The sequence below is a fragment of the Nothobranchius furzeri genome, chromosome 4 (genome assembly GCF_043380555.1).
Source record: "Nothobranchius furzeri strain GRZ-AD chromosome 4, NfurGRZ-RIMD1, whole genome shotgun sequence".
Lineage (NCBI taxonomy): Eukaryota > Metazoa > Chordata > Actinopteri > Cyprinodontiformes > Nothobranchiidae > Nothobranchius > Nothobranchius furzeri.
In genome coordinates, this window is record NC_091744.1 from 81373897 (window position 1) to 81392460 (window position 18564).

Consider the following 18564-nt stretch of genomic DNA (forward strand, 5'->3'; position numbering starts at 1 on the left):
AAATTGAAGTTGGACAGATGACTTGAAAATTCTAAGTTAAGGACTTGGACCTCCAGATCATTGACTTTGGACTCGACTTGGAGTTGATTTGTGACTTGCAAAGCAGTGACTTGGTCACACCTCTGAAAAATGAACCTGTTTTGGGACTAAAAACTGAATTTTTGTAAAGTGATCCAGATGCATGCAGGCTAGAGCCCTGCACGGGCCTAAAACCTGAGCCCGTGTCCGGCCCAGCCCGAGGACCGGGCTTCAGTGCAGGGCTCTAATGCAGGCACTAAAATGTCCGTTTCTTCTTCTACTTTGTAGATTCTGCTTTTATTGTGAAAGAATTCAGTCAGGATTTAAACAGTGGTGTAGTTTTGTGTTGAGATTCACGCCGACCCAGGTGAGACCTCTTGGGAGGACAAAGCTGGTAAAAATAAATCCTTCATTTCTTTTACTTCAGAACTAAAGAACCTAAAAACTGAATTAAATCAATATGGTCAAATAATCTGTTTTTCCTGATTTATCCCTTAAATTCTGACACCTGAGTTCATTTCATTCCCGAGTTGTGGGAATGTTTTAGCTCCCGGATGTGAACAAACAGGATCCGTGTGAATTCCTCCACATTCCTGGAGGAGACGGCGTGTCCTAGAAGCTTCGGAATAAATCCACATCACACAGAACGGCTTTATCTTTTTATCATTTTATTTATTCATTGTCTCTTTTTTTCTGTACTAGATTATTGCAATCTGGTTAATTCACATTTAAAAAGCAGTCATCGACCAGACGCACTGATGATATTTATTCTTTACAATAACCGATGCAGGTCCCAAGACTGGAAAACCCAATCCAAAAACAACAAAAAGAAAGATCTGCATGTTTTTTTCTGCACTTTATTTTGTTTTGATGTCTTTTTTCATAGTAATTACAAAAAGGAAAAAATATATATACCAATCATAAAAAGGATCGTTTGAGGGAGAGCATTTAGGAATATTACGACTGGCAAACAATCACAACACGGCACAAGTACCTACTTACTGCAAGAAATAATAAAAAACAGGAAAGGAAAGTCAAAAAGCACACGTGGAACTAAAAAGAGAATTTTGGCAACTGAGAGGAAAACAAGTGAAGCTTTTCTTACAATCTATCAAAAAATAATAAAAAAAGAAAGAAATCCCAAAACAACGTTGTTTTCTCGCTTTTTCTTTTCTATTAAAAAAATAATAAATGCATGAGGTGGGGGTGAACGGTGGGAGGGACGGGGGAGGAGGGGGTTTTGGCAGGGACAATAAAAAATACTGCACGTACAATACCTTTGTTCACCCTTCTATTCCCTTCATCCCGCTCTTACAGTTTCCTCACCCACTTTCCTTTTCTTTATTTAATAGCATATCCCATTAATATTCCTTCCCCCGCTGCTCCTAATAGCCGCGCCCAGTGGCGCGATCGTTAGAGTTTTACATGTGAGTAGCAAATGACACTTTGATTGGCTGTGATGTGGAGATGGGGGTCCCCCGCTGGCGCCGGGTCGGGGGCACGGCTGAGCTGAGAGATCCTGCCGGGCCTCGGTCTCACTGCGCGTGCTGACTCAGTGTGTGGTTCTGCAGGGAGAGAGGGAGGGGGCGAGAGAGGCAGAGAAAGTGAGAACACATGATGAGAGAAATAATGGGCTGCATGAGCTTTCCACTTGCCCCCCCCCCCCCCCCCACACACACACACACACACACACGCACACTAGCAGAACAGAAACTATACCGCCTCCCGCAGAAGCCACAATCTTTGCTTTAGACTCAGTCTGACGAGAGACGAGGAGGAAGATAAAAAGAAGAGGAGGACGGGACTCGACTACATTCTGGAACCCTCAGACGTCGTCCTGGAGACAAACTGCTTTTGTTCATTTTAATACCAGATTAGAGCATCCGTGACTCCCGTTTAACCCGTCCGACAGGAAGACCACCGAACCACTCGGAACCCCTCTCACTCAGGTGTGCAGGAACCTTGTGGTTCTGCATGACAGATCAGCTTCGCCTAAACATCTAGACGTTCCACAACTCTTCTCCTGTCTCTGTAGAGACGGTCGGTCTTGTGATTAGATTATCGTTCCAGACGTTTTGTCCGGTTCTGCAGGAACATCCTCCCTCTAGAGGCCAGACCTTCTAACAGGCGCAGTGGCGGTTCTACATCGAATTACTCCCCGGGCGAGGCCCCCTTTGAGCGCCCCCCCCCACCCCCCCCACCCCCACCCACCACCACCACCACCACCACCACCACCACACCACCCCACCTGCATGAACACATGCATGTTTTCTACAAACAGGCATGTTTTATTAGAACGACTATTGAACATTCATTTTTCTAAGTTGCACATATTTACATTAATTACTATGAAGTTGTCAGAATGTAAAGCACTATACATTATATACTGTATCAAAATATATAGAATCAAATATACAAAAACAAACAATAACTAAATATTAAGAATATATGAACATAATAGATAATAAATATTCTAAATAGCAAAAATATTTCACACATAACAAACTAAAGATAATCACTACAGCATTGCACTTAGAAAACACAAACTAAAATTAAAACCTAACCTTGATGCAACATCATCAATAATGTCATCACATGAAATCTGCTCCCCCTACTGAGTGATTGATACTAATCAGAGCCAGGTTAGTGAGCCGCCCCTGAAACATAGTTGACCTCAGGTATGAATTGATCAAGTTTTGAAAAGCTCCTCTCAGCTTGAGCCACAGTGACTGGCAGAGCAGTCCAAAAGTTGGGGTAGATCTCCAATAGATCTCATGATCCATGATATTTTAGAATTGCCTCTGAAATTGTAATTTAAACTGACATAAAAAACTGTAGACTACCAAAAATGCCAACTTTTACAGAACAAATCATGTAAAAAATAATCAGTGCAGCCATCTGCAATAAATAAACAGGATAGTTAGTGGTGACTGGGGTGTTTTCTTCTGCTTGTAGAGTTGTTTTATTTATTATTATGAGAACATGATCAACATGTTTGTTGTTGTTCAGGCAGGCCACAGGCTGCAGCGAGCATTTAACAAATCCTAGTTTGAATCAGTAAAAAACGATTCAAGGACTTTTTTCAAACCATTTGAATATTCGTTTAAATATTTCAGCCCTATTAGCTCTGTTAGCAATTAGTTGACCGCATTTAACCGTTAAAATCCCAGTTAACTGGTTCAAAAAATTGAAAACATGCATCATCAGAGCTACATACCTTTATCTTTCTGCTCTTTTTTCTTTTTTTCCCCCTGAATCGGGCACCTGGTGGTTTTAGCCTTTTTATGTTCATCTCTTCTGTTTGGCTCCTGACTCAGTAAGTTTCCTTTAGTCAGGACTAAACAATTTGACCTTGATGGGGGGGTGACCACAAAATCGTTTTGTTTTTCCTTTTTTTATTCGGCCATTTCACACAATTCAGAGAAACCTGAAAGAATGATAGGCCTGTGTTTATGATATTATGAATGAAATATGGAAGAACGTTAAGATGTGATTGACTTTAGCCATGTTAATACAGTTGATTCAGCCCCTGCACGCTCATTTCATCTGGGAAAGACGCAGAGGTGAATTCCCCCGCCGCACCCCTCCCCTTCCTGTTCTTCATAGACACACGGTACACGTGAACGTTCTCAGTCAGCAGCAGCGCCTGCAACTGCAGGGGGCGCCAACTTGCTGTTTCCAATCCAGACACTGTCATATGACAGATAATAGAAAACCTCGGTGCGGCGCAGATTTCCTTTTTTTTTTTTACTCCGCGCTTGTGCGCCCCTTTTGTGTCATGAAAAAATGCCGCCCCGGGCAACTGCCCTGTCTGCCCGTGCCTAAAACCGCTACTGAACAGGCGGGACAGAGATGGAGAACCTCTGAGTCCAAAATCACAGAAGCCATCTCCAACTCAGGAGAGGCGTTTCCTCGGGTGATGCTGAGCATGAAAGGAGGTTTTATTCATGCAAAGAATCAATGTGCAAATGTGAAAATACAACAACAGAAGCTGGTTGGAGCTCCAGTTTCCACAGAAATGGAGACAACAGACGTCTAGTTAATTCTTTTTGATGCTTTTTGGTAATAAATCCGATACCACTGGTCACCTTTACCTGTTCAGGATCGCTCCCTGGAGCAAAGAAGATGGAATAAGGAGTTCTTCTCAATCCACAAGAACAGCTTCTTTTATACGAGCTGCTTCCCTAACCCCTCCATCCCAAGAGTCTTTGGGGTCTTTCCTGCTTTGGTTCGGATCTAAAGACAATTTTTGTTGCCCGTTTTCTTAAATTAAAAGTCAAAATTCATTGAATTAGACTTTGTGTCCATAATGCTCTGCTCCTAAAACGCTGCCTTCAACCACGACGAGCAGTTCTTTTCCCATCATGCATCGTGTTTTCCCTGCAGGAATCTGTTCATGCAGATTGTGGAACCCTATAGATAATGGGATTAAAGCATCTCGTTGCCTTGGAGACAATAAAGACATCATAATAAATGATGAATCATGGCAGAGCTCACTCAGAGGTAAAACACTCTGGGACAACAACAACAACAACAACAACAACAACAACAAGCAGAAGAGGTCACATCCTTAACAGAAACAGATGAAAGGTGACGTGGAACGTTCCGAATCACGTTTCCGCCACGATCCCATAAGCGTGTCCACTGTGGCTTTCCCGTATCAGCGGTAGACCGTAACTTATGATAATCTGGAGTTGTGTGTGTGTGTGTGTGTGTGTGTGTGTTTGTTTGTGTGTGTCTGTGTGTGTGTGTGCGTCTACCTGTGTGTGTGTGTGTGGGTGTGGGTGTGTGTGTGCATCTACCTGTGTGTGTGTGTGTTTGTGCGTGTGTGTATTTGTGTTTGTGTGTGTGTGTGTTTGTGTATGTATTTGTGCGTGTGTGTACGTGTGTGTGTGTGTATTTGTGTTTGTGTGTGTGTGTGTTTGTGCGTGTGTGTACGCGTGTGTGTGTGTATTTGTGTTTGTGTGTGTGTGTTTGTGCGTGTGTGTGCGTGTGTACGTGTGTGTGTGTGTGTATGTGTGTGTATATGTGTGTGTGTGTGTGTGTGTACATGTGTGTGTGTGTATTTGTGTTTGTGTGTGTGTGTGTGTGTGGTTGTGTGTGTGTGTTTGTGCGTGTGTGTTCGTGTGTGTGTGTGTATTTGTGTTTGTGTTTGTGTGTGTGTTTGTGCGTGTGTGTGTGTATATGTGTGTGTGTGTGTGTACGTGTGTGTGTGTGTGTATTTGTGTTTGTGTTTGTGTGTGTGTGTGTGGTTGTGTGTGTGTTTGTGCGTGTGTGTACGTGTGTGTGTGTATTTGTGTTTGAGTGTGTGTGTTTGTGAGTGTGTGTCCGTGTATAGGTGTGTGTGTGTGTGTGTGTGTGTGTGTGTGTGTGTGTGTGTGTGTGTGTGTGTGTGTGTGTGTGTGTGTGCGTGTTTGTGTGTTTGTGCGTGTGTGTGTACATGTGTGTTTGTGTGTGTGTGTGTATGTGCGTGTGTGTATGTGCGTGTGTGTGTACATGTGTGTGTGTGTGTGTGTGTGTGCACACGCAGGTGTGTGTGTGTGTGTGGGATGGGGAGATGACTGGAATGATTTCTGTGGGAGTGTGTGGACAGATTCCCACTCAGACACGTTCTCTCCCTGTGAAACGTTTCCTACCTTCTTTCTGCCACACAAAAACACAAACTCCCTCGGAAATCTTCCTCTATCATTCCTGCTTCCTCATAAACACACAATTCCCAGCGAGATCTTCCCAATCAACACCACCCCCCACCTCCCCCCACCATCACTAAAAGCAGCTTTCTCAGATTAATCGCTCTCTCGCGCAGATAGGCCCCACTACGGCAAGAAAAAAGGACAAAATAGAGAAGAGTGGCTGAGAGAAGGGAGCAGAGGAGCGGATGGGGGGATGAAGGGAGCGGAGAGGAGAGGATGGGCGGATGGGGACACAAATGTGAAGGATTATACGTGGTTTGGGGTTGATAAAGACTTATTTGTCATTCTGCGGCGCTTATCTTGCTGCGCATGTTTTGTTAAAACCCTTTGGTGCTTGTGTTTGTCGCGAGGCTTTAGAGGCCGAGCGCGCCCGTCCGGAGGAGAGGAGCGGGTATTAACGCCCGACGCTGGAGAGCCACATGCAGGCTTTAGGAGAAGCCAGAGTCCAACCCAGCCCAATAACAAACAGGACAGTGTGTGTGTGTGTGTGTGTGTGTGTGTGTGTGTGTGTGTGTGTGTGTGTGTGTGTGTGTGTGTGTGTGTGTGTGTGTGTGTGTGTGTGTGTGTAGGCCTCTACGGTGGGAAGGGGGGCTCACTGGGGGCCACTGACCCCATTATGAGAGAAACCCTCCATCTCTCTGTATCTCTCGCTCATCCTCCAGCTCTCCTCCCCATCAGCATCCAGCTCTCAGCGCTTCCTCCCACTGCCAGAAGAGGTCAGGATCATTCTTCCTAATCTGATCCTGGAGTGAGGAGACAAGATCGGAATGTGTCCGCCATCCAAGAGGAAAACCATCCATATCTGGTTTTACCTCTAGCCTGACTTCTAAAAGTGGATCCAAATATAAGGAATTACAGGAGAGGAATGTGAACAGTTGAGGTGGTTTGGGCATCTGGTCAGGATGCCTCCTGGACGCCTCCCCGGGGAGGTGTTTCGGGCATGTCCTGCCGGCAGAAGGCCCCCGGGTCGACCCAGGACACGTTGGAGAAGTTACATCTCCAATCTGGTCCGGGAACGCCTTGGGGTCCTGCCGGAGGAGCTGGTGGACAAGGCCGGGGAGAGGACGGCCTGGAGCTCCCTAGTTGGGATGCTGCCCCCGCGACCCGGACCCGGATAAGCGGAGGAAGACGACGACGACGACGACGAATGTGAACACGGACAGAGAGAGAGAGTCAGGTTCTCCAAGTCCAGATGTAGATGGGTGGAGAGGCGGAGGCGGAAGGCGGTAGTAACTCCCTGAAGAAGCTCAGAGCAGCAGAAGATGATGACTGCGAATCACTCAGAAGAGAGAGCAGCAGATGAGAGGAAGATGAGATGGAGGGATGATGGAAGGATCACTCGTCCTCCATCTTTAAAACAACACAGACACTGAGGTCTGTTTATCTCTGTGTGTGTGTGTGTGTGTGTGTGTGTGTGTGTGTGTGTGTGTGTGTGTGTGTGTGTGTGTGTGTGTGTGTGTGTGTGTTTCCTGCTCTACAGCAGAGTAATTGATGGATGGGTGACAGAAAGAGGGAGGGCACAAAAGCTTGATGTTTTTATTTGTAAATTTTTCAAAATAAAAGCCATTTAACACATGTAGTTACCAAAATAAAAGCATCAGAAGGAGAAAATAAAACAAAGCAAGATTAAGTTTGATCTTTTAAGTGAATCCTGAATAAAGTGAAGGGTCCAGTCCAGGTTTTCACGGGAACATGCAGGGTTCTTGTCAACAAACGTCAGATAACGCTTCTATGATTTTTGTGTTTGTCATTAAACAGCCTCAGTTCAGAGAAACAGAGAGTACATCCTTCAGGACCGGTGAATGCTGAATGCAGCTGCGTGGAGACATTTTAATGTTGACCAAATATGGTTAAGACTAGTGAGACAACAGTGTGAAGAGTTTCTGACTTCCTCACTATCCCCTTAAACGTTAAAACTCTTTACCCTTTAAACAAGAACTTACATTTTGATAAAACCTGTTTTCTGCTTTGCATGTCTTCAGATGTTTTACGCAGCTCTTCAAGCTAAAATCCGTCACATTCGGCTCCATTTGGGTGGATTCTACTTCTCTGATGTTTCCTAAACCCCGTTAATCTAGTAAACCTGGACGTGGCGGCTGGGTTTATTTACATTTCTAGTGTGTTTTTTGTTTGTGCAGCAGAGGGAGTGTGTACAGCAGCGGGAACAGCCGGGCCGGCCCAGTCTATACCAGGGCCTGTCATTGTTTTTCCTAACCTGCTTATGGAGAGCGAAGCTAAAGCCTGCAGAGCCCCGGGCTCCAGGGAAATATGGCCCCGTCACAATCCCCGCAGCAACACGCCACACACAGGAGCAGCTTCACACATAAATACACAAAACCCGACAGACTCACAACGTCTCCGGGGAAAACGCAGGAGGGGAATGACAGAAGAAAGCTAGAGATGGAGATAAGAGAAAATCTAATTTGCTATGTCCTGCTTTCTTCTGCCGGCTGTTACCGCTGTCACCTTTAATACGCACCGGCGTGTGTCTGCACACACACACGGTCAGACACACAGGTATCCGTGCGCTACCCACATAATACCTGCCTGACCTGCTGCGGAGCGATGGTGTAACGACACCTTCACCCACAGGTGCCAGGCCTGTTTCAGGAGCAGGAAGAGGAAGTTGTAAAGAAGCCTTCGTCTGTCACGGCCTGAATCTGTGTCAGAACTGAGTGGTTCTCCTCAATGCCCAATGAAAAGTCACCTCCGTCGCCACGGCGATCTTTGGGTATTTTTAGCACAGTGCTGAACATTTATGTTTGTGTGCCTGGGACCAGCAGATGGGCCTTCTTAGCCCTCTTCCTCCGCTCCCTGGCTCGTCTTTAGCCCCGCCCATCCAGGACAGGATGCTGCCTTGAGAGAGGATCAAAAATAAACACCTCCTGCCCTGAATGTCCCGCCAACACGGATTCCCTGCTCCACTTCCAGTCCTCCGTTTGTCCCTGTCCACCTTTGCTTCCGTCTCCTCTCCCTCTCTTTTCCTTCCACTGTGCATCTTCTCCAGCATCCTCTCTCTCTCGCTCTTAAAACCTCATCCTGTTTGGAATATCACCTCCTTCTCTGCCTCCCACCAGGACTCCCCCCCCCCCCCCCCCCCCCGGTGCTTCTAGCCTGATGGGCCAGGTCTGGTCCGGTAAACACGACCCAGAATAAACTCCCAGCAAGAAGGGAACACAACATCTAGCACATAGAACAGGTGAGAAGGGAATTCACCTCCATCAGAGACACTTTCAGCTTACGTCACCACCCCAGTTTTCCACCAGATGCGTAAGCGGCGCGTATCGGGCACGTCCCAGAAGCGTATTGTCATGGCGATCAACCAAATTTATGGTCTGGGTCTATTTTTTCTGCACTATGCTTCCAGAACACGTCAAGCTCGGCTGTTTGAATGGGGACAGACAGGAATCAAACATGAGAGAAGTTCAAAATAAAACCTTTACTACAAGAAATTAGCATCTTGTTACGCCTCCATGGCCGAGGTATAGGAACAGAAGATCAACAGCCGACCTTACGGACACATGCTGCCATCGTTCTCCCTAATTAGTGAACTGGTGAAATCACGAGAAATCTCCCGTGATTTCACGACCTGGCGGGACCAGCTGCACGGAATGTTTGTGCGTCTGAAACGCTCCTGGTAGGAAGGCACGCGTTTATGACGTCATCGTCTGAGAATCGGAATCAACTAATATTCAGCACGATCAGCTGATCTGATCTTCAAAAATCTGATAAAACCTTTTGGGCCATGAATGCATCATTGCCATGTTCCCCAGTTTGTGAACTCACCATCGCTAATAAAAGCAGAAATCCGGAGTTTTTTTTCTCAGAGGGCACCATCTAGAGGCAAAAAGAATGTATTGCACCTAAAGTCCCTCTCCTCGGAGCAGATCTCACATTGCTATTTTACTGCTAGCAGTAACTGACCCAGAATCAGAATGTTGATGTTAATCGTTAAAGGTGTGAAACACAATACATCTGCAGTGGCCGCTAGCAGGCGTGAAAGACTCGTAAGTCGTACTGGGCTAACAGCAACACGACTCCACCACTGACTCTGTCTCGTCTGCAACGTCGATGTTTTATCTCCGCTAATATAACAAGCCTGGAGGAGTTCTGCTGTGAGGTGGAGTTGCTAATGCTAACAGTTAGCTTCTACTAGCTGAGACGTTCTCTGCTGTTTCCTGGACGCTAAACCGACAACAGCCTTCCCCGTCGTGAGTCCAGTGACAGTGTGACGTAGATCTGTCAGGCTTTTCTAATCCTAGAGTTTCACCGTCTGTTTTCTATCAGAAGCTAATGCAGGAGACGGGTGTAGGAGACTATTTTCATGCTCAGCCTGCATGAGACACTCAGAGTGACCCGTTAGAATCAGAAATAATCATTAAAACATGGTTTTTCAGTGAACCACACCTTTAATTTGAACAATTATTGTTAATAGTGTGAGGTCATTTACTATCAAAATAAAAACGAATAAATAAAACGTTTTATGGACTCTAGTGCTGAGGACGGTAAACGGTTCGGTCTGCAGCGATCGGAGCACTTAGATGCTACAGATGAACGAGTGAAAGCACAGACACGATCGCTCTCCAACAGCACAGCAGAGCACTCCGACTTTCCGTGTCACTGTCATATAAACGCACACACCCGAATCCCTCAGAGACCGGCTTACGTTCAGTCTTCATCATCTGCTCCGAACGGTCACGGAAGTCAAATAAAACACGAAGGGGCTGCAAAAGTGGCAGAATGAGGATGAACGGGTGACAGAAGCAGACAGAAGAGACTTCAGGATGGAGGAGAAAGGTTTAACAAACCCTGAAGCCAGAATCAGTGGTTATACAGAGACACCGAAACGTAAGGAGATCTAGAAATGAGAATGTCAGCACATCGAATTCATGCAGGATTTCTCTTACAGTTTAGTCTCAGCGTATCCTCCGTATCCCCGATTCTCTGCTTTTGTCTCCTAGCAGTCACAGTTTCGTTTCAGAGCTCTCCAACTCCTCCCAAACTTTAGCTCTGCCCTCTGAGACTGGATCCAGAGACTCTTCTGCTATTTTCTTGCAGATTTTCAGCAACAAAAGAGCAAAGCTCCGAGACTCCGGAAGCCTGAGAACTCCTGCGGATGTTTTGAGACGTTTCAGGAAACTCCCTGAAAATCGCTGGTTGTCTCCTACAATCAAGCTGGAATCTGGAATCATGCGACGTTCGGCAGCTCCTCTCTGTTTCCTGGAGAACTCGACTGCTTTTATTTTCCATCCAGTTGGATCTGACAGTATTTTGTGTTTCTGTGTTTGGGAAAAGCTGGAGATCAAACAGCTGTTTGAAGATCCACACGTTGGAGCTTAAATCCTGTTTTCTGTCCAGCTGCATTTGTGGTGTTTTCATCGACTCATCAGAAGCACTAGATGGTGTCTCTGTGAAGCCGCTGGCACCTCCCAGACCCGGTTCTGTTCTGAGTGGCTCAGCCCTTGAGTTTAGGGGTCTGGTTCTGACTACGTGACTCGTGGGTCAGAAGTGTAACTAATGAAAAGTTCTTCAGAAAGTCCAGGACCTGGATCTGAAGCACCTTAAACCCGTCATGTCCAAAGTGCGGCTCGGGGGCCGTTTGTGGCCCTCTGAGTTTGTTCCTAGAATCAGGAATTCTGTCTCTCCGTAGACTTTCTAACAATCTTTGTTCAGATTTGTACTTGTAAACCTGCAAATGTTTCTTTGTTATACTATTATATTGTACTATTGATTTTAATTTCTCATTAAACTTCTCTTCTCAATGTACTGATAGGCCTTTTTAGGGGGGACAAATGAAAAAAATCTCCACGAAAGGATTTGATTCTTCTAATCCCTTTTTGTGGCTCACGTGGACCAATAACCATGATGTCGGCCCTTATCTTGAAAACAACCCTGATTTACAGGATTACAGGGAGGTCTGAGCCCCCCCCCCCCCCCCACACACACACACACACACACGCGCGCGCACGCAGGAACGTTGCTGTTAGAAAGCCTGCGGGAGGCTAGCCTAGTGAACTAGACCAAATTCTTGCTTAGCAAAGTTTGGTCTAGCAACGCTCCACTGGAACCTCTGGAGCCCCAACAGCATTCTGGCTGGCCAATCACAGCCCTCTAGAGGGGTTTCAAACACATAAAGAGCTGTGATTGGTCCATAATGGTGGGCAAATCATAGAGCTCTATCTGCTTAATGAACAAATCACAGATATTTATCCGCTTTGTGGGCCAATCAGGGCACTCTATATGCCTGGTGGGTGGGATGATGCAACAGAGTGAAACAAGAGTACGTCACATTCATTGTCCAGTGGAATGTGGAGATCATTTGAAAGACAACGGTAGAACCCGCCCCACAACCGAGAGCCGTCAATGGAGCGTGGCCAGACTAAATAATACATTTATTTAGTCTGGCTTGCCAGGCTATGCGGGGGGCAGCTCAAACTGTGAAACTCCCACATCAGTTATCACCTCGTCCCTCTTCTTGTCCCCGTCAGTCCGTCTGTCCTTTCGTCTCACAACAAAACCAACAAGCAAACGAAGCGGACTGATGGTGCTGCTGGAGTCCAAACGAGGACGTCTTCTTGACGGTTTTGAGTTAAACAAAGAGACTTGGGGGGCAAATAAAATAAAACCGTTGAATCAGTCTACTTCACTCTGTTTCTGTTTTGTTCTGGTTTTATTTTTCCGATCAGGAGCAAAGCTGGTGAGAGGAAAGTCTACAAATCAGACGGCCCTCACCGCCACAGTCCTTTTTCCCAGTGGGCGTGGCTTAATACGTACTGTAATGGCCTCACAATACTCTTGTAAAGAAACCCAAACTGGGTTTCTTTTTTCTAAATAAACTGTTTTTCTGTTGAGGCACAAAAACGACTAGTTACTGCAACGCTTCTGTCTAATCTGGATTATGGAGACCTTTTGCACATGAATGCCTCAGCACAGAGTCTTGGTGAGACTGATGTGGTCATCGTGCCTCGCTGAGGTTTATCACTAACTGTAGACCACTGACCCATCATGGTGAACTGTGTTCTCCAGTGGGTCGGCCTTCTTTGTCCACCAGGAAGGGGCATTGGTACACCTTCATTTATAAAGCCATGCTTGGATTACTACCCCCTACATCTGTAACTTAATCTCATGGAGAAGTGGAACTTCTGCGTACAACCATCAGCTGTTACTCTGTGTTCTGTTTGCTCGAGCCGAACTGGGCTGAAGGGTTTTCGTTCACTCTGCTCCTTCTGCACGGAACAGGCTGCAGGAAAACTGGGAATTATCCGAGTTTATCTCCTTGTCTGCATTTAAAACCAGACTGAGAGCCCTTGAGACGGATTCCATGTGTTGGAACTAATGTTGCACGTAACTAACTGTGTAACTGACAAATGTAACTGTAACTGTTGCTACACACCATGAAACAGCTCAGAACCCAAACACGTACAGAAGAGGAAACTGTGGGAAAACTCACAGGAACAATGAGAAAGAAATTTATTAAATCAGACCAAATTCAATAATCCCTCCATGCCTGGATCAAAGAGAAACCAGTCCAGGGTTTAGGGTTAGGAGGGTCAAGGAGGACTGGAGTCCTTCGCCAAAACAAGTCGTCCCGCCCCAGATCAGTCAGTAGACTGAACCTTCTCACTTGCCCTGTGTTTTATTTGTACTTTTGTTGCAGAATTACTGAATTCTGACCTGATTCAGACCTGAGGAACCAGATTACAGGTTAGGGAACCGTCTGAAAGGGGTTCCTAAAGGCTGAAGGAACAGAATGACTTCACTTTACAACAAAAGCTGCTTTTATTTAAGCCGCGCTGCACGCAGGATGTCCAGAGGACTCAGGTGGCTGACATTTCAGCCTTTAGTTGACTAATTGTTAATAATTTCCTCATAATTCATCCTAATCTGAACGTTTGTTCAAAAAAAAAAAAAAAGCTCATGAGAAGGAATCTGTGCAGAAAACCGTCTCTTTTGTTGGAAACCTTTTTGTTTCTCCTCTGCTTAAAAAGTCTGGGGATTCAGTGTGTGTGTGTGTGTGTGTGTGTGTGTGTGTGTGTGTGTGTGTGTGTGTGTGTGTGTGTGTGTGTGTGTGTGTGCGTGTGTGTGTGTGTGTGTGTGTGTGTGTGTGAGTCCCAGGTCCCCATTCTAATAACACAGAGTTTCCCAGTGAGCAGTGGGGCAGCTGAGTATGCTCCCCTGGAACGCCACAGGGATGTGCGGATCACATTCACACACACACACACACACACACACACACACACACACACACACACACACACACACACACACACACACACACTGAGAGCCAAGGGAAACATGGATCAGAGAGTACACACAGCAACTCGACACAGAGCTCCAGAGAAACAGACTCGCACAAATAAACCTTATTTCCAGTTCAGCCACATCCTCACATCTCCATAATTCAGTTAGAGAGAGACGGCGGGACGAGATGAGATTATTTAAACACAACTCACTTCACACACACTCAAACCAAACACAGATTCTAGTTTCTCACACAGTAAATATGCAGCAGTGTTGATGTTTTCAAGCTGTTTTGATCTAAAAGAGATGAATAACTCTGGTTTAGTTTGTGTTTCTGGCTAAATTGACATTAAACTCCTTTTGTCTCGCTGCACGGTCTCAGCCTGTCCGGCTTCATGAGCGCAGGACGACAGAACCAGGAAAAGGAAATCAGGAAAATAAACTAAATGTGTTTGATAGTTGCTCCGGCTAAAGCGAGGAGTGGAAACAGGACGGACAGCCGTGGTGCAGATATGGTGGATGATGGATAAAAAGCATCAAGGCAGAACCTGCAGAAGGGCGCTCCCAGGGGGCTTGGAGGGAAGATGAGCCTCCGGAACGCCGACACGGCTGAATTTAACACGAATCACAGCAAACTTTACAAAAATCCCAAGGTCCACACGCTGAGGCGTGCTCACCTGTTTAGTTGATTTATTGCATCATTAATGACATCATCGTGATTATTGGTGGTGAAATAAAGCAGCATCAACGAAAAACAAAGAGAACGAGGGAGAAACTCTGAGTCGTCTGATAAGTCCGGGAGTCAAAGCAGAGAGATCCAGGAGGGCCTCAGCGATCAGGCCGCAGCATTTCTTATTTACACACACACACACACACACACACACACACACACACACACACACACACACACACACACACACACACACACACACACACACACACACACACACAGCAAAAACATCTCTTATTTACTAGCTTACGTCTGCACTATTTATGGGACGCTGGGGAGAGGCAGAGAAGAGAGGAAGAGAGGAGAGGGGCTAAAATATGCATAGGGGCTGGTTCTGCAGGGACAGATGGGGGAGTCGGAGAGTCGGAGGAAGACGGGAAGAGAAAGAAAACTGTGGCGGGGGGGGGGGTGTTAGGAGAGAAGTGACTGAGAGGAACTTTGTATGTGAAGGGATTCACAGATGGAAAGTGGGGCTGAAGGAAATCAGAGGGGAGGAGAGCATGATGCAGTGGTGCGTCCAGGCAGCAACGACCCCCGGGTGGGGGGTGGGGGTGAGCTGGACATCACATGGGCCCTTTGAGGCCTTGAAAGAGGCCAAAGCCTTTTCTATCTGGCCAAGCAGCCTTCTTCATCCATCCCCACCTCATTAAAACACACACACACAGACACACACACACACACACACACACACACACACACACACAGTACCCAATTCAACATCTTCTGGCACACGTGCACAAACAGAAACAGCTCACACTTGCATTAACCTCCATGGTCAAAGCTCTCAGTCAGCCTTCCTGTCTAGCCCACTTAGAGAGCCCTCTCAGGGGGGTGGAGCTGTGGCAGGTCAGGCTCAGGCTGTACACACACACACACATGCACACAGACACACACACACACACGCACACAGACACGCACGCACACACACACGCACGCACACACACACGTGCACACAGACACACACACACGCACACACACACACGCACACACACACACAAACACAGACACACACACACACACGCGCGCGCACGTGCACACACACACACACGTGCACACAGACACACACACACACACGCACACAGACACGCACACACACACACACACGTGCACACAGACACACACACACACGCACACACACACACACACACACACACAGACAAGCACATGCATGCGCACACACACGCGCACGTGCACACACACATGCACGCACACACATGTGCACGTGCACACACACACGCACACACATGTGCACGCACACACACACAAACACATACATGCATGCACACACACACACAAACACGTGCATGCACACACACACAAACACACATGTGCACGTGCACACGTGCACACGCGCGCACACACATCCAGAGAGCTGCAGCCAGATAGAACTACCGAGGAAAATATTTCTAACAAATTCTTTTTTCATTTTAGTTTTTTTTTTTTTGTTTTGGATGACAGAAAGATGTAATGAAGAGGATTTCAGGTCTACAAAACATCCCAAAACCCTTCAAGTGTTTGTTGTTCATTACTGAAAGACAAAAATATTCATATACATCTAAAGATTTTGCTCCTTAAAACACTTTTTGTAAAGAAGTTCTGAGACTGGGAACGAGAGTCGGACGATTGTGGGGGCGTGGTCTGAAACAAACATGCTGACGGGGCGATGGGAGCCACTGATGAGGTCAGAGGTCTTGGGTCTACACCCACAGCCCAGCCTTGACTCGTCTACCCAGGTGTTTAACCAAAACTCTGACATGTGACCAAAACATGGCACAGGTGGGTGGGAGCGGAGTAGAGGGAGGGGCCAAGGACTCATGTGACCTTAATGACCTCATCAGCAACTCTTATCAACCAACTGATGTTACTGATAAAAATGTCTAAATTAAAATATGATCCCAGCTTTTGACCTGAATACGTCTCCCAGACGAGTCTCCTCGCGGTTTCCCACCTGGCCACAGGTGAAACCACAGAAGAAGACAATCCAGCCGCACCTTTTTCTCTACAGCAGCTCAGAAAATACACAAAACAGACCTGGCATCTATAACTGTTCACCTTCAGCTCCGGTAAAACACAGAACCAGAACCTCTAAAGGAGCAGAGGAATCATAGCAAACAGAACCCGACCAGAACCATCTCATCGTTGTTATTACAGGTTTCAACTCTGAACAGGACAGATGTTTGACCCGAGATCAGCGAGCTAACCACAGCTGGATCAGGACCTACTCTGGTGTGACTTATATCCGCCTATGGCTCTGAATCATGATGACATTAAAGCATGCCAGAACCCCGCCTGGACCTCATGAGGAGAGATGGAAAGACGTGGAAACTCAAATGAAAGGAAGAGAGATCACAGAAGTGGAATGTGTCAGATTATCGGTGTCAGGCTATAATCCAGGGACTGAGATCATCCAGGATCTACTTAGAGCAGCACAGAACAGAAAACCAGCAGGGGGTGGGGTCAAAGAGGGGCAGAGGACGCCTACCTGCAGCTCTGTCTGGAAGAAGAACTTCTGCGGACACTGGGAGCAGTCGTAGATCTTGTCCTCCTGGCCGTGCACGGCGAAGATGTGCTGCTGCAGCTTGTTGGCCTGCACAAACACTGGGACAGACGGACAGACAGAGAGACGTTGGATAGCTGATCGTACCAGAGGAGGACAACTGGAAGACTTTAGGACCCTACAGATCAGTGTTGCTGAGGTCAAAGGTCACCTAAACTGAGACATTTCCTCATCCCACCAAGACTCTGAGACTACTCTGAAAGGAACACAAGAGCAAAGCCCTGAGACGCGCATGAGGACCATCGGGTCTCTTCTGGAGGACATCTGGAGACATTTTGGAAACTGCCAGATAAACGAATCATCAGAAAGTAGAAGAAACATTAAAAGTGTCGGAAAGCTGGACGGAGAGGGAAAACAGGAAGTGCTTCCCTCAGCAGAACGGGAGATTTTTCAATAAATGATCTCTTCCGTTTTTTCTTCCACTGTTGTTTTAGCGACTTCTCCACCCTTTGTTTCAGTGTGTGTGTGTGTGTGTGTGTGTGTTTGCTGAATTATTAAGCCTCCCCACAGGAGCGGTGCCCATCTTACTAATTCATAGGCCACTAAGGAATAGAGTCGAAGTTTAAAGTGTTGCTGTGCACCTGGGGGTGCAGGCGGGGGAGACGGAACAAGAGGAGGAGGAAGTGAAGGTGTTGAAAAAGTGCTGAATGTGAGTCTGGACGCCTAATTTGGTCATTTGGCTTTTTGCTTCCTCCTCTGCTGAGCTGCAAATGTTTAAGGGGATTCCTGTTTCCAGACCCGTTAGCCGGGAGTTTTCCGTCACCCTGCTGGAGTGTGACAGCATCACCGTTACAGTCTGTTTACGGGATTCATCACAACGTGACCTCACCAACGAGCTCTGAACATTTAGGTCAAACGATCGCGGCTGCAGATCAGGGAGACCAGATCTCTACACATTTTAGTTTAGACTGTTCAAAATTCTTTAAACTAGACAAATATGTAAGCTGACACTAACCTGTTCTTGTAAAACACGCTGGTGTGAAGAGGTGTGTGTGTGTGTGTGTGTGTGTGTGTGTGTGTGTGTGTGTGTGTGTGTCTCACCTGTAAAGCAGACAGGACACTTGAAGGTTCCTCCCATCCCTTCGAAGCTGTGCTCGATCAGGTGGCAGAGCAGCTTGGCAGGTGAGTCAAACATCTGGTTACACAGCTTGCACTCATGATTGATACCCTCCTCTGCAAATAGGAGACACACACACATACGTGAGATCAGGCAACACAAAGCCAACACACACACACACACATCGGTTCAGTATTTAAATTGCATGACAGATGCCATCTGCAGAGAAAGCAACACACATTCCACACAGAAGAACTTTGTTCCTCCT

The 18564-nt window shown here is 46.6% G+C and overlaps 1 protein-coding gene across 2 annotated transcripts in view; it reads right to left on the bottom strand.

Annotated features, from left to right (window-relative positions):
* Window positions 1–669: 669 nt before the first annotated feature.
* The window catches only part of znf423 (zinc finger protein 423), a 154714-nt gene continuing 136819 nt past the window's right edge, over window positions 670–18564 (bottom strand). For both annotated transcript variants that reach the window (XM_054733346.2, XM_015965117.3), the window contains exons 19-21: window positions 18281–18412; window positions 17165–17280; window positions 670–1583 (exon numbers count right to left, since the gene is read on the bottom strand). In XM_054733346.2, the coding sequence (XP_054589321.1) occupies window positions 1554–1583; window positions 17165–17280; window positions 18281–18412 (278 nt within the window). In that variant the 3' untranslated portion in view covers window positions 670–1553. The remainder of the gene's footprint in view (window positions 1584–17164; window positions 17281–18280; window positions 18413–18564) is intronic.